At 45.2% G+C, this 24,478-nt stretch overlaps 1 protein-coding gene across 1 annotated transcript in view; it reads right to left on the reverse strand.

The window, feature by feature from the left end:
* LOC310771382 (retinal-specific phospholipid-transporting ATPase ABCA4-like) overlaps positions 1-24,478 on the reverse strand; it is a gene marked incomplete at both ends in the record, with an annotated part of 189,101 nt that overhangs the window by 153,388 nt on the left and 11,235 nt on the right. Inside the window, 2 exons of the mRNA XM_083631907.1 lie at positions 4,211-4,408; positions 24,125-24,252. Coding sequence (XP_083488033.1) covers positions 4,211-4,408; positions 24,125-24,252 — 326 coding nt within the window. The remainder of the gene's footprint in view (positions 1-4,210; positions 4,409-24,124; positions 24,253-24,478) is intronic.

The raw sequence follows: 24,478 nt of genomic DNA on the forward strand, positions 1-24,478 counted from the left end.
AACTATTTTTGAAAGCCATAAAATCCCATGTTGCTTTACGACAGCTCACTCTCAATAGTAGCCATTCAGCCAGTAGTTGGCACGGCCTTTACTATAGCTTTGACCCATGCAGATCCTTCAAAATATGTCAATAAACAACATGGCACCATCCCAAATGGGACTCATCCAGCCATAGCCCTGCACTGGCCTTTTCTATTCACAAACCAACTGCATAAATCTGCCAATTTATGCATATTTGAAATCATATTGATAGCTCTATAAGCGTTACGTTGACATGGAAAAATGGATGGATTAAAATGGGACAGTATGGGCACCATTATGTTCCCTCAGCGCTATGTTCCCTCAGTGCTATGTTCCCTCAGCCCTATGTTCCCTCTCAGCCCTATGTTCCCTCAGTGCTATGTTCCCTCAGCCCCATGTTCCCTTAGCCCCATGTTCCCTCTCAGCCCTATGTTCCCTCTCAGCCCTATGTTCCCTCTCAGCCCTATGTTCCCTCTCAGCCCTATGTTCCCTCAGCCCCATGTTCCCTCAGCCCTGTGTTCCCTCAGCCCTATGTTCCCTTAGCCCCATGCTCCCTCAGCTCTATGTTCCCTCAGCCCTATGTTCCCTCAGCTCTATGTTCCCTCAGCTCTATGTTCCCTCAGCCCTATGTTCCCTTAGCCCCATGCTCCCTCAGCTCTATGTTCCCTCAGCCCTATGTTCCCTCAGCTCTATGTTCCCTCAGCTCTATGTTCCCTCAGCCCTATGTTCCCTTAGCCCCATGCTCCCTCAGCTCTATGTTCCCTCAGCCCTATGTTCCCTCAGCTCTATGTTCCCTCAGCCCTATGTCTTAGCCCCATGTTCGCTCAGCTCTATGTTCCCTCAGTCCTATGTTCCCTCAGCCCTATGTTCCCTCAGCCCTATGTCCCCTCAGCCCTATGTTCCCTCAGTCCTATGTTCCCTCAGCCCTATGTTCCCTCAGCTCTATGTTCCCTCAGCCCTATGTTCTCTCAGCTCTATGTTCTCTCAGCCCTATGTTCTCTCAGCTCTATGTTCCCTCAGCTCTATGTTCCCTCAACCCTATGTTCCCTTAGCCCCATGTTCCCTCAGCTCTATGTTCCCTCAGTCCTATGTTCCCTCAGCCCTATGTTCCCTCAGCCCTATGTTCTCTCAGCTCTATGTTCCCTCAGCTCTATGTTCCCTCAGCTCTATGTTCCCTCAGCTCTATGTTCCCTCAGCCCTATGTTCTCTCAGCTCTATGTTCCCTCAGCTCTATGTTCCCTCAGCTCTATGTTCCCTCAGCTCTATGTTCCCTCAGCTCTATGTTCCCTCAGCCCTATGTTCTCTCAGTTTATGTTCCCTCAGCTCTATGTTCCCTCAGCTCTATGTTCCCTCAGCTCTATGTTCCCTCTCAGCGCTATGTTCCCTCAGTCCTATGTTCCCTCAGCCATATGTTCCCTCAGCCCTATGTTCTCTCAGCTCTATGTTCCATCAGCTCTATGTTCCCTTAGCCCCATGTTCCCTCAGCCCTATGTTCCCTCAGCCCTATGTTCCCTCAGCCCTATGGTCTCTGGGGGCAGCTGTGGCTCAGGAGGTAGAGCGCGTCGTCCACCAACCAGAAGGTCGGTGGTTCGATCTCCGGCTCCTCCAGTCCGCATGTCGAAGTGTCCTTGGGCAAGAGACTGAACCCCAAATTGCTCCCGATGGCTGTGCCAGCACCCTGCGTGGCAGCTGGCCGCCGTTGGTGTGTGAATGGGTGAATGTAGGCACATTGTAAAGCGCTTTGGATAAAAGCGCTATATAAATGCAGTCCATTTACCATTTTACGATTCTCTCAGCTCTATGTTCCCTCAGCCCTATGTTCCCTCAGCCATATGTTCCCTCAGATCTATGTTCCCTCAGCCCTATGTTCCCTCAGCACTAGGTTCACTCAGCCCTATGTTCCCTCAGCTCTATGTTCCCTCAGCCCTATGTTCCCTCAGCACTAGGTTCACTCAGCTCCATGTTCTCTCAGTCCTATGTTCTCTCAGCCCTATGTTCCCTCAGCACTAGGTTCACTCAGCCCTATGTTCCCTCAGCCCTATGTTCCCTCAGTCCTATGTTCCCTCAGCACTATGTTCTCTCAGCACTATGTTCTCTCAGCCCTGTTCCCTCAGTCCTATGTTACCTCGGCCCTATGTTCTCTCAGCCTAATGTTCACTCAGCCCTATGTTCCCTGAGCCCTATCCCAATTGACCTTCTTAACTACAAGCTTGCTCTAAACTTAACCTCACTGACCTCATGCCTCAACCCAACCACCTCATCAGCCCTGGAATCGCTCAACCATAGAAGCTCCTTGCCTAAACACATAGGGCTGAGAGCAAATAGGGATGACCCCCGTCTATAGTAGCTTCTTGTGGTCAGTATGTAATCTGGATTATAGTAGATGGAGTTTCAGTTAGCCTATACAGCTACTCTGAGGGCAGATATAATCTCATTGGTTGAGTTACACCTCAACTGCTGGAGCCAACAAATCCCATTTATCTGGTTGTTAAAACATTCCCCGCCATTGATGTGATATCACGTCAATCTGTGTTTTCACAGTCATGTGATAGTTTGCTCTCTTGGTCACCTTATGAAATGCTACTTTACTTCCAGAGATGCACAAAAGCGACGGTTATTGTCCACCAAAACCAGCAAGCAGAGAAAAGCAACAATCTCCCTTCAGATAAAAGCTCCATAAAACAGCTCCAGCCTGGTGCCTCAAAGCGCTGCAATGAGCAGCTTTGCCTGGGCTCGACGCGCTGTCAGACGGACTCGTGACAGTCACTCAAAGCTAAAGGATTTTTTTTTCACCAGACGCTGGTAAACGCACACAAATCACTTCTCCTGTCAGGTAGATTAGTAATCCAGTTTGTGAGCCCTCACACCATGTACATTTCAGCCATCAGATATGCCCCCGGACCTCCACACATTGAGCTCCAGAAGCCTCCGCCCCCAGGCAAGACGAGTGTGACCCGCACGTCCCCTCTCTGAGTGTGGCGTGAATCTCTCCCTCACGCCGCTGTTACAAAAATGCATTTTTCTCTGCTTTCTGGGGACAGACGGGCGTTTTCAGTGAACACTACCTACTGTACATTCAAGTGTCAATAACTAAAGAACGGATGAAGGCAGAATCAAACTTTTTAATTTTCTATGAAAGTAGAGGCTCTGTGGAATTTTCACTCACAGCTCTCTTCTTTCTTTTGAGATATTTGATGTTTACATAGTCATAGAAGAAAATATTCTGTGGGTCTTGGAAGATTAATGAAAATGGTCAGAAACCCTGGCAGGGAATGTGTTAAATGGTTCGTTTTAGACTGAAGCCCAGTGAAAAATCCAAGAGGTGAGAGAGGAGCTATGAAGGCTAGTAGCATTCTGCTACTAATCGAAAAAAGACTAACTAAGTAAGCTACTGTAGTTAGCCTCACTGACCTTCCAAGTTCAAAGGTCGTTCTACGGTTGTTGAGCTAATACTCTAATCTTCATGGATTGTGCCAAAGTTCAATATGCTTATCAGGGATTCAGGGCTCCGTTTTGGCCTCAATTTTCATTTAAGTCCGATTGAGAAGTCTTTATTCCTCTGCATGGTTTTTCATTAACAAATACCTTTACATACAATATATTAAATACCAATTCTTTCCTTTTATACGAATTGGACATCCAATAATTACTTGGAGAATTATTATTAGTCATTCTAAAACTTTGCTCAGAAATTGCATCACAGAAAAAGTATCAGAGAAAAAGTAACTTGGCTAACATTAGTGTTTTTGAGAATAGAATGGAGAGTTTTAGTGTCCTATGGTCAAAATGATGTTTCAGACTAGAATAGCATAAACACTGAATAGGTGCATTTTTACCTCTGCCAACTGAGTTGGCCAGGAGGACATGTTTGTTTGTCCGCAGGAGATCTCAAAAAGTTATGAACGAATTTGCACAAAACTTTGTAGAAAAGCAGGTCATGGGCCAACTTAGAACTGATATAACTTTCCATGGCCACTGAAGAGGGCATGGTCAATCACAAAAAGGCAGTTAACTTACAAGCAGATTCAAAGAACACCATTAAACTTTGGAAGGTTGGCAGAGGTATGCACACGAGTGCCCTCTAATTTTAGAATGTTTTGGCCTGGAAATGGTCAATTAGGCTATATCAGCAGCTTGAATCCAAAACCTGTATTAGCCTTCGAAAACCCTGGAACAAACCAACACTGACCAGCCGGAAGAGTTTGAAAAAGTCGACGTTGGTGTAGAATTTGTTCTCGATGATCTGTAGCCGCTGTGGGCTGAGGACACACATGGCGTTACGGATGGTGTAGAGCCCTTGGCGGCTGGAGAAGATGAGGAAGCGCTCCAGCAGGTCCAGGCTGCAGGCCATGTCCTTCAGGTGAAGGTCTGGGACCCCGTAGGAGAACTGGAAGAATGTTAACGTGGAGAGGTCCAAGGTTAGGCTAACGAACTCAGCTGTTGTCTATGTTTGCAGTGTTTTCATACAGGAAAGAATCGCGGACCAAAAGGTTTGTAGTTCTTTAAGGTCATCCTATAAGGTGTCAAATACTGTCAAATTAAAGTGGTAATATGCAAGATCCTATTTTGTATCTATTAGGTTATATTCTGTTCATACACATTAACCCTCCTATTGTCAAGTTGAAATATTTAATAAATATTTAAAAAGAAAATCTTGGAACAAGCCTTTGTAAACACAGCATAACAGAAAACCTCTTTGATGAGTTCCCACAATAGCCCATGTCAATAATGAATGAATACAGAGCTGGTGGACAAATTTTTCAGGTTGTGGTTCCTACATTTGGTTTTCTGTTGAACAGCCTGAGTTTCTCTTTCCTCTGTCTGTTCAGCCACAGTGGTTATCACTACTCATAATCACGGCACAGTTCTTCTTCTGTTGATACCACTGATACCAAACAACCTGAAAAGAAAACGCATCACTTCCTGTGTGCCAGAGGATTTTTCACAGGAAAGAGCAACCAGACACTGAGTGCTTAGAACAATCAATGGAAAAGCGTTCATGAACTGTGCATATCTCAAGCCCAAAACATCAGTGTTTGACTCTATTTCCTGCCATGGATACAGTGGATGATATATGATATATACTGTATATGCGAGAGCATACAGTATATGCTATATATGCAAGAGCATATATATGCTATGCTCTCGCAAACATCTTTCGTTATATTCTAACAGTTTGTTTGAAAGTAATTTTGTAATTTTGTGGTTATGGCTGAAGTGGCTGCCGTAAACCCTTTCGTTTCACTTCCTGATCTGCCCGGCCCGCACTCAGACTATAATCAGCAAGACAGCACTCGCCGATTCACTCGGCGTTGGTCTCATCTACTATTAGAGGTAAGATGTGAGGCATCCATATTAAATTTAGACTGTTTAATGACAATTGAAAATCTTGCTCGTAGTTACTTTAAGTGAAGTCCCAAGCAGCAGATCATGCCAATCCGCTCGTCGTACAAGTGTTGCAGAGACATTCCAAAGCCACCTAACAAAGCAGAACTCTTCATTGATTAGATCCGCCGGGGTTTGAAAGCTTGATGCCGCAAAGAAGTATCTCTTTTATCCAAATTATGTGCTATAATTCTTTTCAAGCTAGTCTTCTTCTGTGTTTGTGCCGGATGCGCTCAGCCATCACAGCGCTCCACAGCGCCCCTCTACAGCATTTGTGTGTGTGTGTGAGAGAGAGAGAGAGAGAGTGAGTGTGTGTGTGTGAGAAATAGCAACAGTAGAACAAGCTGCAAGCAAGCTGGCTTTAATACAGGCATGCTAGCTATCTCGCTGCTAGTTGATTCATCCCGGTGCTGTGCTGGCTGGGTAAACCCCTGGTTACAAATCAGCTGTATATTTGTTTGTTTATTAAAAGGATCCCCATTAGCTGACGCCTAGACGACAGCTAGTCTTCCTGGGGTCCAAGAATAACAATACAATACAGATTACATGACAAGCAATAAAATAAAATACAACTAGAACGACCGCACCGTGGATATATGCCTCCGCCAACAAGTAAGCAGTCGACATCCATGTCTGTCCAGACATTGACATTTGAGCCAAATGTGAAGAAATTCCGTCAAGGTGTTACTGAGATATGGTGTTACCAAGCTTGAAAATGGCGTTTGTGAGGTCACAGTGACCTTGACCTTTGACCACCAAAATGTAATCAGTTCATCCTTGAGGCCAAGTGGACATTTGAGGCGAATTAGATTCAATTCCATCAAGGCATTCCTGAGATATCACGTTAACGAGCATAAAACAAGCGGCCGTGATGTCACAGTAACCTTGAACTTTGACCACCAAAATCTAATCAGTTGATCCTTGAGTCCAAGTGGACGTTTGAGGCAAATTTGAAGAAATTCCGTCAAGGCGTTCTTGAGATATCACGTTAACGAGGTTGAAAATGGTATTCGTGAGGTCACAGTGACCTTAACCTTTGTCCTTTGAGCACCAAAATCAAATGATTTCATCCTTGAGTCAAAGTCGATGTTTGAGCCAAATTGGAAGAAAGTCCGTCAAGGTGTTCCTGATATATCACGTTAAAGAGCTTGGAAATTGGGTTCATGAGGTCACAGTGACCTTGAACTTTGACCTTTAACCATCAAAATCTAATCAAATGGTAAATGGTAAATGGCCTGCATTTATATAGCGCTTTTATCCAAAGCGCTTTACAGTCAGTAGGTACATTCACCCATTCACACACCGATGGCGGCAGGCTACCACGCAGGGTGCTGGCACACCAACGGGAGCAATTTGGGGTTCAGTATCTTGCCCAAGGACATGTCGACATGCAGAATGGAGGAGCCGGGAATCGAACCACCGACCTCTTATCAAAAGCGATTAGTGGACGACCCGCTGTACCTCCTGAGCTACAGCCGCCCCTAATCACGTCATTCTAAGTGGAGGTTTGAGGCCAATTTGATGAAATTCCATCAAGGCGTTCCTGAGATATCGCGTGAACAAGTATGAAACAAGCGGTCGTGAGGTCACAGTGACCTTGAACTTTGACCACCAAAATTTTATCAGTTCATCCTTGAGTCCAAGTGGACATTTGAGGTAAATTCAAAGAAATTTCATCAAGGCGTTCCTGAGATATCGTGTTAACAAGCTTGAAAATGGCGTTCGAGAGGTCACAGCGACCTTGAACTTTGACCACCAAAATCGAATCAGTTCATCGTTGAGTCCAAGTCGACGTTTGAGGCAAATTTAACTCATTGGCTGCCATTGACGTCTAAAGACGTCAATTCAAATAGTAACGTAGGCTGCCATTGAATTGCGTTTTTTGACGGTGGGACGTGGATCAAAGCCTGATGCATCTCCTGTAAAAATATGGGGGATTTTGAAGGTGTATAAGCTATTTTACGGACCCATTAGGTGGCGACAGTGCTCTCCGGATTAGAGAAAGATGAGAAAAAAGAGTAGAAGAAGCCATGGGGAAACGGAAACCGATGCATGCTGGAGCTAACGTTAGCTGTGCCTGTGAACAGCAGCCAATCTGCTCCCACAATTGAGCCTTTCTGTCTCTGTTGCGATAGTTTCTCCATATGATTAGTTGCCAGAAAAGGAGCACCCGACACCAGCGTCTTTCTGAAAAGTTAAATTATTCTCAGCTGGGAGCGCTGGGAGCCGGCGCACAAAAACGGCGGAGCGCTCTGAAAATAGACGCTGGGTGCAGCGCACTTTGAAACGTGCAGCAGAAAGTTCCGAGCAAACGTGCAGCAGAGAGCCACCAGAGACACTCCCACGGAGGAGGAGTTTGCTTTGAGGGGGGTGGGGCACGCAGGGCACTATACAACACCGACCCAGACAATCAAGACCAGCAAGAAGGTGTAGGGTCTGCGCACGCAGGGGCCAGCGCTGCTGGTTGCAGCTAAAAAATATTATTTTGCGATCAAAATTCCTTTGTTTTTGCTGTTTTATTGAAGGAAATTACTGTTCAGATATTTGAGGTGTCACTACATCAGAAAATATTAGCTTCAGAGTCAGTGATGTGCTTGAAATGCTTCATTTCACAAAAGGCTAATAGAGAGCCCCAGGGATGACGTATTTTTGTAGGCTGAATGCGGAAGTCCCGAACTTCCTGGTTCTTCACTGTTTCTGTCTATGGGATTTTTGAATGGGTTTTTGGCGCGATGCTTCAAATAATGTCTGTGGGCAACGCAAGTTTAATCAAACGCGAACCAAGGTTCAGCGGGATAATCTTCACACATGAGGACCACTTTCATGAGTTTTGTAGCGTAAATGCGAGCCCTAGAAGTTAAAAGCTTGAGCTAAGCTAATCCAGAACTACACACTGTCGCATAGGCTTCCACGTCACGTCAGCACCTGGACCGTTGTTGATGTGTGCACTGATTACGCCGGGCTGAACGGGGCTGAACCAGGTGAGGGAAAGAGAATTTCCGTGTTCGTCCTTGAAGTGGTGACGTTATTGACATATATATCCCCATCGACTCAAAAGTGTAGTCTCATTTAGCCGTTTGCTAGCTAGCCACCTTTTTAACGGCACATAAAAGCTTCAAAACTCATAAAAGTGGTCTTCATGTGTGAAGATGATGTTACTAAACACTGGTTCGCATGTTAACCGTAAAGCTGACCCACTCTGCAAAGCCTTTCTATCTTTAGTCGACACCCTTGGCTTTGCTCAGTTGGTTCATGAACAAACGCATTCTAACGGCAACACGCTTGATCTCGTCCTTGCTCGTGGGATTAACGTCTCAGATCTGTCAGTCATGATTTACCCTCCAGCACTGTCAGATCATTATCTCATTCAATTTAAAATAGACCTGCCCCTCCGGCAATCAAACCTAGCCGATACCTATACCGCCCGGCGTATCGATAGTTCTACTCCCACTGAACTCGCTGATTTGTTATCGGGGCCGCTTTCCTCTCTCCCAGAGCGGATCGACTCCATTAATGAATTCACAAATCAATTTAATTCAATCCTACTCGCCTCGCTTGATTCTATCGCACCTCTACGTACTAAAATCCGTCGCCCTAAAAAACCCTCGCCTTGGTATACTGACGATACACGCGCACAAAAACTAATATGCAGAAAACTAGAACGTAAATGGCGATCATCCAAGCTTGAAGTCTATCGACTAGCTTGGAGTGATAGCCTATTAAAATACAAATGTATGCTCTCCGCTGCAAGAGCCTCCTACCTATCAGATCTTATTAACACTAATAAAAATAATCCTAAATTTTTATTTGACACGGTCGCAAATCTTACTCGCAAACCATCCCCCAATACAAACTCTCCATTTACAGCTAATGACTTCCTTGACTTCTTTAACCGTAAAATGATCTGTATTAGAGATGAAATTAGCAACTCTCTATTACTCACAAAGGGTGCTAACCCCTTTCCTAGCCCTGTCCTTAGAACCTTAGACGAGAGTACTATACTCTCGAATTTTGAGACTATCTCCCTAAATGCACTTTCAAAAATTGTACTTTCATCTAAATCCACAACCTGTTTATTCGACCCTCTCCCTGCAAAGTTGATTAAGGAACTCCTTCCAATACTAGGCCCCCCCTTACTTAACATTATCAATAGCTCCCTCTCCTCTGGCATTGTCCCTGCCTCCTTCAAATCTGCTGTAATCAAACCTCTACTTAAAAAGCCAAACCTTGATTCTGAGGTTCTTAACAACTTCAGGCCAATCTCAAATCTCCCCTTCCTCTCTAAAGTTCTTGAAAAAGTAGTCTCGACACAATTAACTGACTACCTCTCGCATAATAAACTTCTCGATCCCTTTCAATCTGGTTTTAGATCACTCCATAGTACTGAAACTGCTCTTACAAAAGTAACCAATGACCTTCTCCTCGCGTCCGACTCTAATTTCTCCTCTCTTCTCATTTTATTAGACTTAAGCGCAGCCTTCGATACAATCGATCATAAGATCCTCCTAGACCGCTTATCTAACTACGTAGGTATCCGGGGCACTGCCCTATCCTGGCTAAAGTCATATTTGTCTGATAGGACACACTGTGTCTCATATAAAAAATATTATGTCCACATTCTCCTCAGTGAAGTTTGGTGTACCGCAGGGATCAGTCCTGGGTCCCTTACTCTTTGGAGTTTACTTACTGCCTCTTGGCGAAATTTTCCGTAGATATGGCATTAACTTCCACTGTTATGCCGACGATACCCAAATTTATATACCAATTAGACCAGACGATCGCTCTAAACTCGCTAATCTTGAATCCTGCTTAATCGCTGTTACAGATTGGATGTCAAATAATTTCTTACGACTAAACGCCAACAAAACTGAACTACTAGTTGTTGGCCCAAAAACCCAACTTCCATTTCTCACTGATCTTAGTCTGAACATTGAGAACTGCGTAATTACTCCAAACTCAAAGGTGAAAAACCTAGGTGTTACCTTTGATCCTACTCTGTCATTCGATGCTCACATTAAGGACATCACTAAAATAGCTTTCTTTCATCTTCGCAATATCTCAAAGATCCGTCCCTTGCTAAATGCAACGGATGCCGAAACCTTAATACACGCCTTTGTTTCATCTAGACTCGATTACTGTAATGTCCTATTCTCTGGCCTTCCACTTTGTAGCACAAATAAATTACAACTCGTGCAAAACGCCGCTGCTAGAATTCTAACTAGAACTAAGAAGTTTGATCATATAACTCCGGTCTTAATCTCCCTCCACTGGCTCCCAATTCAGGCCAGATCAGACTTTAAGGTGCTTCTGTTAACCTATAAATCTTTGCACGGGCTCGCACCTCCGTACTTATCTGAGCTAATCATTCCTTATGTTCCCACGCGTACTCTCCGCTCACAGGACGGTAATTATCTTACCGTCCCTAAAATTAAGAAAAAATCAGCAGGTAGCAGAGCATTTTCTTACCGTGCTCCACATCTCTGGAACCAGCTTCCTCTGTCAGTTAGGGAAGCTGGCTCCATTGAAATCTTCAAAACTAGACTCAAAACCCATTTATTCTCCCAATCATTTGGTTGTGCTTGATGGTTATGTTTGATGATGTCATTCTCTAGAAATATTTATTAGCTCTTGAGTACATACAATCCTGAATTGCTGAGCGGGCTGTCTCAAGCCAGCAATATCAGTATAAACTTAGACTTGACCTAATTTAAATAATATGGCATCAGTCGACCCAGTAGCCTAGATAGAAAATCAAATAGTTGGTGAATAAACTTAGTCCTGAACTGCTGAGCGGGCTATCTCAAGCCAGCAGTATCAGTATAAATTTAGACTGGACCTAATTTAATAATATGGCATCAGCCGATCCAGTAGCTCAGATATAAAATCAAATAGCTGGTGAATAAACTTAGTCCTGAACTGCTGAGCGGGCTATCTCAAGCCAGCAGTATCAGTATAAACTTAGACTTGACCTAATTTAATTTAATAATATGGCATCAGCCGATCCAATAGCTCAGATATAAATTCAAATAGCTGGTGAATAAACTTAGTCCTGAACTGCTGAGCGGGCTATCACAAGCCAGCAGTATCAATATAAACTTAGACTTGACCTAATTTAATAATATGGCATCAGCCGATCCAGTAGCTCGGATATAATATCAAATAGCTGATGAATAAACTTAGTCCTGAACTGCTGAGCGGGCTATCTCAAGCCAGCAGTATCAGTATAAACTTAGACTTGACCTAATTTAATAATATGGCATCAGCCGACCCAGTAGCTCAGATATAAAATCAAATAGCTGGTGAATAAACTTAGTCCTGAACTGCTGAGCGGGCTATCTCAAGCCAGCAGTATCAGTATAAACTTAGACCTAGACTACCTAGACCTGAATTAGCAGTATAATATTAGTCATCCTAAATAATCCTAATAAATTTTGATTTGACCTAATTTTATTGTTGTCTATAGAGTTAGTTCCACCTCTGCGCAGATTCCCCCGCTCTCTTCTCTCTCTCCCCCTCAGGTGTCCTTCATTGGCCTGACGTACACCCCACCGCTGCAGCCCTAGGTCCGGCCGTCATCGCCCTAGCCACCTGTCGTCACTCTAGGCCATCTACCCACTACTCCTTCTACTGTCTGACACCCCGGGCTCATCACCATCACCTATCCTCATCATCCTGGTCACCTGCTTGCCTAAGGGAAGGGGGGGGCGCCCCCCCAGCCCCCCCCCCCCCCGCCGCCTCATCATCACCTCCAACTCCTATCCTCCCCTCCTCTTAATCATCACCTCCGACTCCTATCCTCCCCTCCCCTCCTCTTAATCCATGTCACCAACGCGGACTCATGGATTCCTCAGATCATCCTCATGGAACTCCCAATCTTGTTACCCCTTTTTGTCACCTAGCTAATTAACTAGTATTCTCTAAACCTACGAACACTTAAAGACTGCATTTTCTATTTCTTTTTGGACTCTACTTTTTAGATTTTCAACTCCCTTCCCTGATCTTAGGATAATTTAAAAATTACATTTTTATATCCCTTCTGTTGGACTCTTTTTTTACATTTTCAATTTTCTGTTCTCTTGTACATTTTATTTCCATAATAAACCATTCACAGAGTTTCATTATCGGAAACTCTGTGCATGGTTTAGCCCGGCATCTCTCGGCCTGTCTCGGAGGGGAGTCCCCAGATGGGGGTCCGCTGCTGTGGCCTGCGTGGGCCCGTCCCCCGCGTGGCCTGCTCTCACGCTCTCAGTCACTATGCTGGTGGCTGGGGGCTGGGTCCGCCCGGGCCGCAGCAATTGGCCCCTAGCACAACGACCTCACAAGGTTCCTCCTCAGCCAAGTCACTGGGGCAATCCATGTGGCGATCCATATGGTGGAAAGGTTTTCTTGCGTTCACTGGGGGTGAGGGGGTGCCGCTGTGTCCCGGCCTGGCCTTCCCTCCCACGCCTTATGTGGGCGGGGGCCGGGTCGGGGGGCATCGGTGCTCTTCATGGTCGAGGGCTGCCGGTTGGTTTAGAACAGCTTAGGTAGGCGATAGATTAGCTACAGCCTAAGGCTGACCTGTTAGTGTTCAGGCTAAAATCAGACTAGAGCAGGGTAGGATAGGCCAGATTAGGCTGTAGATTAGCTAGATACTATGTCCCAGTTAGCTCTGGTTAATGCTTAGAGTAGTCAGTTGTCTGATCTTCTCCCCCCCCCCTCTCTTTCCCCCTTCCCCCGCTTCTTCCCTTCTTCCCCCTTCTTGTTCTCCTCTCTTTCCATGCTCTTTCCTCCCCCACATCCCACCGCCCCCCCCCTCCCTTCTCCTGCTCTCTCCTCATTCTCCCCCCCTCTGCTCCTTCTCCTCTTCTCCCCTATTTTCCTGAATCCCTGCCACTTCCTGCTCTCCCTTCTCTCACATTCCCCCTGCTCTCCTTCCCCTGCACCCTCCCACCTCTCCTTCTCTGCCTCTCTGTCCTCCCCCCTCTCTCACATTCCCCCTGCTCTCCTTCCCCTGCACCCTCCCACCTCTCCTTCTCTGTTCTCTCCTCCTCCACATTTCCCATTTTCTCCCCACCCTCGCCCTAATCCGGGCCCGTATCCTACTCCCTCCCTCCACCCTAGACCCTACCTCTACTCTCTGTCCTCCCCCCTCTCTCACATTCCCCCTGCTCTCCTTCCCCTGCACCCTCCCACCTCTCCTTCTCTGTTCTCTCCTCCTCCACATTTCCCATTTTCTCCCCACCCTCGCCCTAATCCGGGCCCGTATCCTACTCCCTCCCTCCACCCTAGACCCTACCTCTACTCTACCTCCCCTGTACCCTTCCACCTCTCCTTCTCTGTTCTCTCCTCCTCTCTGTCCTCTCCCCTCTCTCACATTCCCACTGCTCTCCTTCCCCTGCGCCCTCCCACCTCTCCTTCTCTGTTCTCTCCTCCTCTCTGCCCTCTCCTCCCTCTCACATTCCCCCTGCTCTCCCTCCCCTGCACCCTCTCCTTCTCTGTTCTCTCCTCCTCCACATTTCCCATTTCTCCCCACCCTCGCCCTAATCCGGGCCCGTATCCTACTCCCTCCCCTCCCCCAACCCTAGACCCTACCCCTACCCTGGCTCTCCCTCCCCTGCACCCTCATCTCTCCTCCTCTGTTCTCTCCTCCTCCACATTTCCTATTTTCTCCCCACCTCCCCCCTCTCCTCCCTCCTCCCTCTCCCTCCCTCCTCCACTCTCCTGCTTTCTTCAAATGTTCAAATGTTATCTTTATTCTGTATATTCTTGTTACTGTGTGTTAGCTAGAATCAGCTAGACATACTTTCTGTGAAGCCCTCTGAGACATGCTTGTGAATTAGGGCTATATAAATAAACTTGACTTGACTTGACTTGACTTGACTGATTAAGCCAGCGTTAATTGCCCAGAGAGATTATTAGAAGCATCGCGCCAAAAACCCATTCAAAACTCCCATAGGCGAAAATTGTGAAGAACCAGGGCTGTTAGCATCGATGATTTCCGGACTCGTTCCTGGGGCTCTCTATTATCTCCAGTTCTAGTTTGAAACATCTGTTTCTGGTGAAACCAACCTATCTAATACTGCTGATAACTAAAGAACGGAAAATGATACAAATAAACTTTTTCTTTCTGATGATACAAGAGAGTCTCATCGTTTTTGGGTGTGTTCGGTGTTTACATAGTAATATCACACAATATTGTGTGGGTCTTGAGAAATCACTGAAAACGCTCTGAAAGGGCTGGCACTGGGAGCGTCTGTTTTCCAGAAATGGCTGGCAGCCAATGAGTTAATGAAACTCCATCAAGGCGTTCGGATGGACGGACAACCCGAATCCATAATGCCTCCGGCCTAGCTATCGCCGGCGGAGGCATAAAAACAAAAAGAATAAAAAGAAAGGATAAAAAGCTAATCTAAAACCAATACAAGACAATATAGCATGCTTCGCTAGCCCTCTAGCTGGACAATGGACCTAAATATTAAAATACGGTCAGTACATCTCTTTATACTCTACAAAACAAACGTAGAAAGCAGACGAAAAGAGATGTGACAATAGTGTGTGAGTGTAGGTGGGATCTGAGTTTCCTTTTAAAACACGAATATTACGTGGAAGACATTTCCAAGACACGATAGCCATGTATATGACAGCTTTTTTCATGTAGTTGGATTTTGGTTGGGGTAAAGTCATCTGTCTACCACTCACCCCTCTGGTGGAGTGTGAATGAATATTTGAACTACTTGATTATCAGGCCGCTACATGGCAAGTATTGTGTTGTGTTGTGTTGTGTGTGTAAGGTCTGTGTGTGTTCTGGGCGGTTCCCAGCAGTGCACTCCCCCAGTTTGAAGTCGACTTTTTGTGTTAACAGTAGGTGGTGCTCTGTCGGGTTCCTAGCAGTGCACTCCCCAAGTTTGAAGTCGATCGGACAAATGGTCCGTGAGAGGAACCACTTTTTGTGTTGCCAGTAGGTGGCGCTATACCGAATTGCACAAAATTCGGCACTGAACTCCGTCAGGTCCCCCTAAGCCAGGGGCGCCCAAATTCTTTCCCACGAAGGGCCAAAACTCAATCTGGGTGGAGGGCCGAGGGCCAAAAATAAACGTTGTGGAATTACATTAAAATGTATTGTGTTTTATAGAAAATTAACATTCTAAATCTAAAATAACATTTCAATATAATAATCTACTTTTTATCTGTTTGGTAATTGTAATAATTTGCAATTGGTTATATATATAAAAAAAAAACATCTGCATTTGTGGGGAGCTTAAACATTTAATCAGTAAACACCCAGTTAAAAAACAGTTGTATTTTCCACCTTTGTAATCAAGAGAGAAATTTGACTTAATTCACAACTTGAAAAATCCTCAAGGTACTTTGAAAATCAGCTTTATTGTCCATCTTTTGTAAACAATTTACCATGACAATTTGCAGGGATGCAATCTCAGGAGTGAACACAGTATATCCGCAGCCACATTCAGACACTGTCACATACACAAAGTCACCACATGAAAAAGCGTGTCCACCCTTTGCAATCAGTGCAGATATCTGATAACTTGCCCGAGTTGCATTCTGGATTAAAAAAAATCGGTGCAAAAAAAAAAAAAAAAAAAAAAAAGTTTTTTCAAAATCCGTGGCGGGCCAAATTGGGCACCACTGCCCTAAGCGCACTACCCGAGTTTGAAGTCAATCTGCCAAGTGGTTCTCGAGATAAACCACTTTTTGTGTTGCCAGTAGGTGGCACTATGCCGAATTACACAACATTCGACAGTGCACTCCACCAGGTCCCCCTAAGTGCACTCCCCACGTTTGAAGTCGATTGGACAAACAGTTCTCGAGATAAACTGCTTTTTGTGTTTGTCAGTAGGTGGAGCTTTATCTTATCACTCTTAAGGCAGGCTTTTTTCTGCCGACACTTTTGAAACGGTCGGCGACAGAATTGAGGACTTGAGTCGACACTTTCAAGTGTTGCGAGCAGTGTCTGCTACCTGGTGAAATGTCTAGTGTCGCTGACTACGTCACGATGTGTCGCGCAAGTCTGATTGGCTATATAGACGGCACGCGCTTGACTTCCTTGTTTTGGTTTTCACTCGATTGAAATGAATGAACGTGTCCCTGCTATTTTTATCAGCATGTCCTTGATGTACAGTATGACTTCGTGAAAATCACAAAGAACGAGAGAGGAGGTGAGTTGTGTGTCGTTTATATGCGGCTGCAGCAAAGTACGTTACATCTTGCCTCCGAGGTGGTTTCACTGTGCGTTCCTCTTCTCTTGGCTGTCTGCTTATAGCGTTCGAGTGTCACGTGACCGTTGAACCGAGGCGAACATTCATTGAAGTATAAATGCAACACCATGAGCGACACTTTCTTTTTCGTCTGCGACCATGTGCTGAGCGACACTTTCTAATAAGTATAAATTAAGCTTTACACATCCTACAACCCAATTTCCCAAAATGGGCCATTAACTCATTCTCTGCCAAAGACGTACCCGGACGTACTTTTAACAATGGCGTTCTGTGCCAAAGACGTACTCGGACGTACTTTCATGTTTTGGCTGTTTACATTACATCAGACACTTTCCCAGCCTGTGACATTGTTTCAAGTCAAACTGATAAAAGGAACCCGCTAGTTTAGTATTTATGGGTGGAGCCTGTGGTCGAAACAGAGTCCGAGAGTTCTCGGATGGCGACGATGGCGAGGAAGACGCCGGCGTTTTTGTTGTTGCTGCACGACGGAGCGCCATGGCGACGAAGGCTCCCCTTCACAGGCTCCGTCTACAGATGAATCGGAGGAGGAGAAATGGGTGCCACTTGGAGAGAGCGATGACGATGGTAAAAAGTAGCCTATTTTTTGTATCACGTTTGAGATGAAATGATCACACACATAACATTCGAGTATAATTGTCACGCATTGTTTATAACTTATGCCGCCGGCATGACTCGCTTCACGTTTCCTCTTGCCAGCTCTCCCTCTCAGGGAGAGCTCTGTCACACTCAAGGGAGGGGGAATCACATGGATACGTCAAACGCGTCAAACCGCGTCACACACCCGTCCCCAGCAACCAAGGCGAAACATGTGTCACATAAACATTTCAAAGTTTACAGCACTAACGTAGCTATTGTGTGATCTTCTGTGCTAACGTTAGTTATGAGAGGTAACGTGACAGCAGGTAACGTTACAGCACTCGTTATTCCTGTGTGTGTGTGTGTGTGTGTGTGTGTGAGAGAGAGAGTGTGTGAGTGTGACCACATAAGGGTTCGTTCCATTTGTTTATGCTTTTATCAAGCTAAGCTAAAAATCCACATGGCAACTGTAAAATACATTCTCTTATTTTTTATTTTTTATTTATTTATTTGGGAAAACAAATACTGTATATGTCTGATGTGTCACTGAGGCAAAAAATAAAAGGCTCAAAAGAGAGTTCTGCTTGAAACGGTGTCCTTCACTAAAAACCTCTTTTTCTCATATTTCTGTCCCAAGGAGGGCATTTTTAGTGAAAACAAGCTAACTTCCACTGCTTGTAACTAAACAAGGAAACATGGGAGAGTTTCAGTTTTTTACAAGGGGTAAGAAGAGAGTCTCTGCTTTATTGTGAGATATGTTGTGTAATTTTATTCCTAGCACAGAATATTCTGTGGGTCCTGGAAGATCAGGAAATATGCTCAAAATCCTGGCACTGGGAGCACACAGACCGAAATGACCCTGGCAGAGAATGAGTTAACACTAGAAGGACCAGAATTCCATAACTCCTAGAATGGCCGTAAGTGGTCATTTTGACCACTAGATTACAAACTATTATCTCTCATCATAAATACCCAATTGAGAGATTAATGCATTTATTGTGTTTAGATCTATTTTAAAAAGACAAAACAACACCAAAATGTGAAAATATAGATAAAAAAAATAGGTATAGAACCCTGGGAAATTCAGTGAGGTCAAAATGACTATGCCTATGGTCTTTCTAGGTAAAACATTATATTTTCTTTGCCTTTTGTGTAATTCATATTAAAGAAATTACAATGCAGACACTTTTAGGAAAAGTCAGGTACAAGCAGCATTGTATTTTTTTATTTAACAAAGTTATTGCACATATAAATTTCAAAAAGGTCACAATGACCGCTGTGGGCTTTGCATCTTACTCTATTATGTCTGGATGCAGGGTGTGTGTGTGTGTGTGTGTGTGTGTGTGTGTGTGTGTGTGTGTGTGTGTGTGTGTGTGTGTATGTGTGTTTATGTGTGTTTGTGTGAAGATTGCCGGAGGGAGATTTCTGCCAGCTGTATTTCAGTCAGAGTTACGAATGCCACAGAATGGGATATCCATCATACCAAACCACAAGTCCAGACTCCAGACCATGCTCCAGATGCCAAAACACAAAACAGAGCAGCTCTTCCCAGAAACAGTACGGAGGGAGCAAGTTGTTACTTGTTGAATACTTTCATGTTCCGAACACAGGAACCTCTGTTTGCATGTGCAGCATGATGTCATGATGTTGCAATTTATCTTTGGAGACCAATGAGCAAGACTCAGGCTGAAGCAATCAACAGGATTTGGTGTCAGAATTCAGACTAAAGGTACTATGTAACATTTTGAAGCATCAATATAAGTCTCAGAGAGAGTTTCTCAGTTTCTTCTAAAGACAACATTTCCCATAAACCCGGTAACCTTGCACAGGAGCTGGATTCGCGCATGATCATGAGATCACGATCACATGACAAATCCATCTTGCCACGCTCCAATCTATTGGTTTGAATCTGAACCACCAGTGATTCACACCAATCAGCGTCCTATGAGGCAGCTACGGGCAGGCTTTGGTGTGATGCCAGCGAGAGTGAGCCCCGGAGCCCGTGATAGACAGACGGTTCATCCAATCACGTGCCAGGTATTTGTTGAAATTGCCTGCCCTTTGAAACGGTTTCGCCGAGCGACTCGTTCCCAGATGGTTCTGTGAAAACAAACCACCTGGCAGCGTCAAGTTATAAACACGGTATGCTATGGGGTCAGTGAGGTTAAGGTTATGGTTAGGATATGGTCAAGGCTGTCGTAAAGTCGCAAAAATGTGACGATACGACCCGATGTGAGCAGACTAGAATGCATCAGGCACAGAAAACAGGACGTCGTAAGGCATAAAGTACCGTGTTGAGTCCTATAGAAGAACAGCACCCTTGTCTTGTTTTGTACCCATAGACCGTATGAATAATGAACTTTGGAATATATGGATATTGGTTTTTGGACTCCTGTTTTGAAGGCCCGACATTGGCATTTTCACTGTCGCCATCTTGGTTATCTGGAGCCAGAAGTAACGTGAATTTTGACAAGCGAGCGATCACTGGACATAGTCTGCTTTATTGTCTATTTTACTCGAAATGGGGCCATAATTTACAAAATTAACATCATGCTGTATTGAAGAAGACTTGAAACCAGTGGGCAAGCCCACCTCCTTCCCTCTGATGATGCAGAAGTGAATTGAAAAGCTGTAGATCCTCGAATGGCCACTAGGCGTCGGGGGTAGTAGGCATTCCCCTCATGTTAAAATGCCCGACTTTGTAACAGGATTAAACATCTTTCCAGTGAGGGGCAAAATACGGTTTTGGTCTATATAGCTAATTTCAACTGTAGGGGGGTCATTTTTTATATAACTCGCCCGTTTGGAGTAAAATAAATGATAGAAAAGGGGGTGATTGACAGATCGCCTGTCCAGTGACCACGCAGCTTGCCGATCACGGACCAATAGCAGGCGGAGCTGCGGCTCTGGGAAACTTCCATCTCACGTGAGGTGCGGAAGGCCCATTCCCTCCCACTGTGCTGACGAAAAATCAAGGTGGTGACGGCCAACGTTTGAACTCCGCCAGGGAGAAGAAATTTAATGGGATAGCTACGTCCATATTATTTATGTCTATGCTTGAAACTAGCGATTGAGGCCATGAACTCATTAGTAAGTGTTTACTGAGGTCATAAATCAAGTGAGAAATACGGCCATTTTCTCATTCACTTAAATTGTAACTGGACTTCTTTTTGTAGCCAGAGTCGCCCCCTGCAGGTAATTCAAAAGAATGCAGGTTTGAGTTACTTCCGCATAAAGGCTGAATTATGCTCACCCTGCCGTGAAGGGCGCGGGGGTGGAGCGAGGGGCGGGCGCGTCAAATTACGTAAATTTGTTGGGCGTGGTTATTCGCTAGCTCCAGCGGCCGCTCGCGTTGTGCCTGATTTTTTTTCTAACAGCGCGAGCTTCTCTCCAAACATGGCTGCTTTCGAGCCACTGAACCCTGAACACTGAGCTGTGTTTTCACCACATTTCTTGACCCATGTGGTAGGCTATAAACTTAGATTTGCAACTGTTCGTTTTTAGTCATTTCACCAAGTAAATGTGTTGTGTTGAGAGCATGATTGAGAGAGATTAAAAGCAGCACAGAGTAGTAGGCTATCAGGGCTGAGAAGTAAAAACGGCTTTCAGTAAAAACAAGTTTGGTGAGTCCTTCATGTGCTGATGTGCGGTCGTTTGAGAGTGAAAGCGCACTCAGTACTGCACAGAGTTTCATTGCGACTTTTCACGGGCTGTTCTCACCATTGTACAATACATGCTGATCACTTTCTGAGTATAATGGCATCTGCCCCAGCGCGAGGTCTACACGGTGACTCACGGAGACTCGCGGGGCCCCACCCCCACGGAGCTTTGCTCGAGTATAAGAGCACCTTTAGTCTCAACACCAGTAGCCTGTACTACAAAGCAAGATTAGTGGTTTAGCGAGGTAACTTCAGGTTTAACCCTGGTTTAGCCGTACTACAAAGCAAGTTAACTTCTAATCACCATGGCAACTCATGCTGCAAAGCTAACCTGGTCCCGACCAGGTTAGCTTCAGAGGATAAGATCAAAATCCATGACAGACCCATATAATCGGCTCTCTGGAGTCACTCACCATTCATATAAGATCGCCATATGAAAAATAGATTGCAGTCAACTGAGACTAGAACAAGAAAAACATTCGTGGCTCTGTAGGTTACATAATTAAATTAAGCCTACTTACCACTTTATGTCTTAACAGCTCAACGATGCGTGGAGAAATATTATCACTATTAATCACCGCAGCGCATATCATGAACGAAGCCTCAAATGGAGTGAGGGTGATATTCTCCTACATGCCAGAAAAGCCTATACATATAATATAGATATGGGATAAATATGGGATAGCCCCAATACTAAATATGCAGGCTTCTTGCATGTTTCAGCTGGAACTGTGTCCTGTAGGCTGTATGCCAATATATGAGCAAAAATAGGCTAGTTTTTATCAATGAAAATTATGCCCGCATCATCTCAATTCAGTCCAGCAGTTTTCTCTTTTATATTAGGATATCATTATTATAGCCTATATATGAATTATTCGATCAGTGCAACCACACACACATAATGAGTGATAGAGATCATTATTCATTGAGCATGCTTTCTAAATCTATGGTCTAAATAGGCTTACAGATTGTGGAAATTTATAGACTGAGATTACACATTTAATGTACATTTACACTTGCACAAAGCTGTAGGAGACAGAAATCGCTGATCAAAGTAAATCAAATGACTGATGTGAATACAAGCGGCAGCTTTAGACAGTCCTTCCGCAGACTATATCCAACGCGGATTTTCATTCTGCCATAGGCTACATTAAATATCCGCAAAAATCTCTGATCACACTGTGGCTGCGCATTCATTGAATGAGGAAATGGGTGTTGAAATGGGTGTGGGCGTGGATCAACTCAGCTGTTCATAATGTGATTGGCTAGCGCACCTCTTTCGCGTGGACGCGCGCCTGTGCACGAGCGAAAAACGTGCGCGTGCACAGGCAGATCCCAGATAGACCCAGCTTCAGTTATCGAGTAGAAAACCAGCGTCGTAGTATCGTTAAACTAGATAGCTTTGATCCTGTTCAGTCAAACCAGATCAAAGTGACAGATCGCGGGTCTGTTAACACATTCACTGCCAACAACGTGTAAACACGTTTTCAGAATCCAGCTGTTGACTGCCAACAACGTGTAAACACGTTCTTGGCATCGATTTTTTTTTTTTTAACGGGGGGTTGTGCATCTAACCCTTTTACATATCTTATATAAGTATTGGACGTGTACAACGTGTACAACCCATTCCACCGACCCACTAAGTGGCGACAAGGAAGTAGGAAGGCAAGCAAAAAGCAGTGTGATCCATTTCCATTCTCATGAAAATGGATTGGCGGAGGCGCTTTCGTTTTCGCGTTGATTGCTGGCGGTGCGGGATTGCAAACTTGCATCGTGGATTGCGGATGGAGCACACTTTGAGGCACGCAGCGTAAATATGACCAGAGTCGCAGGGGCTTCATCGGAGCTCTCGGCCAGGGCTCCGGGAGGCGGGCGAGTCCAGCCGGGCTTCCTCGGGGAGCGGCCACGCAGACAGGCACAGCCAGGCACAGCGGCAGCGGGGCAGTGAGGCTGGTGACAAGCAGCAGGCCATTTTGCCTTGCAAAATTGGAATTGGAAACAGCCATAAAAGGCTTTTAGAATGGGATTTTCAACCCATTCTTTTTTGTTTCTTTTTTTTACTCTAATTTAGAGTAATTTAATTTCTATTCAGAAATTTATTTGAGAGGTCGAGAGTATGAGAAAGTGAATTTGCACAGGTAGGAAAGTGCTTGTTACACGGCGCTGCAGCCAAGAAGAACGCCCACGGAGGGAGGAGTTGAAGCAACTCTCCCTCTCGCTCTCTCCCTCTCTCTCTCTCTCGCTCTCTCTCTCTCCCTCCCTCCCTCTCTCTCTCTCTCTCTCTCTCTCCCTCTCCCCCTCTCACTAGGATTAAACCTAGTGCGTCTCCCTCCCGAGAGGGAGGGAGAGAGAGAGAGAGGGAGGGAGAGCGAGAGGGAGGGAGAGAGAGAGAGAGAGAGAGAGAGGGAGGGAGAGCGAGAGGGAGGGAGAGAGAGAGAGAGAGCGAGAGGGGGAGGGAGAGAGAGAGAGAGAGAGCCAAAAATGAATGGTTAAAGTGACTGTTCTATCCAATTTCACAAAAAGCCGTTTATCTCTGAATATTTTTTCTGACGCTAAAACCATGCTGTATTCAACTGCTAATGCTTACATAACTACTAACTCTACAAACTAACTCTTTTAGACAGAGAAAGTACACATTCTATTAGTACTTTTGAGATATTGTATGTTCACAAAGTCCAAGCTGAAACGAATCCTCGGCTCTTGTAAAATGAGCCAGAATCCTCAAAAAACGGCTTGGCAGAAGCTACCTACAGCAAAAAAAAACGGCTGGCAGTCAATGTGTTAAGACAGCTTCGTAGTACAGGGTACTGACCCATGAGAGTTCTTGCGCTGATACACTACGTTACTGCATGCTGCAGAGCTCTCTCTGGGTCTGGGACACTTTCCCTCAGAGGGCTGGTTATGGGAGGGAACCGTTCACTTGACCAGTCATATGCCAGTGATGGCTTCAGTCCTCTCCAATCAGTAACGACTTTGCAATCAGACAACAGGGGAGACGCAGCCCATTTTTCGAACCGCTCTCTCATCGGTGCTACGACCTGTCACTCATTCAATTTCAACCCGCCTTCAAAACCAGCAGTGGCTGTGAACTGGCACAGACTCACTATGTAGTATGCGGAGCGCAGCGATTCAATGTAATATTTGAGTCTGGGGAGAGACTACTTCCGCATTGGCTTCACAAACAGATCTATGTTTGTGACATAAAGCAATCCAGACGTTTTCCTGCCAAATGTTTGGTTGTACCTGCTCAGGCCTGATGCGGGCGTTGACAAGCTCATAGACCACAGATTCACTCAGATGAACATCCCTCAGCAGGAAGGAAGTCAAGAGCTCGTCGTCTTTCAGGATGTCCTCCACCTTCACTCCTCGACCTGCACAGAGAGAGAGAGAGAGAGAGAGAGAGAGGAGAGAGACAGAGCAAGGGAGGGGGGGCAGAGACACAGATAGTTGTATAGGGCTAAATGAAACTACACTGTTGAGTCGACGGGGATATTATACGTCAATAACGTCATCACTTCAAAGGATGAACACGGAAATTATCTTTCCCTCACCTTGTTCAGCCCGAGGCAATCAGTGCACAGCAGCGCACACATCAAC

This window comes from Poromitra crassiceps (assembly GCF_964638095.1).
Source record: "Poromitra crassiceps genome assembly, chromosome: 2".
Lineage (NCBI taxonomy): Eukaryota > Metazoa > Chordata > Actinopteri > Beryciformes > Melamphaidae > Poromitra > Poromitra crassiceps.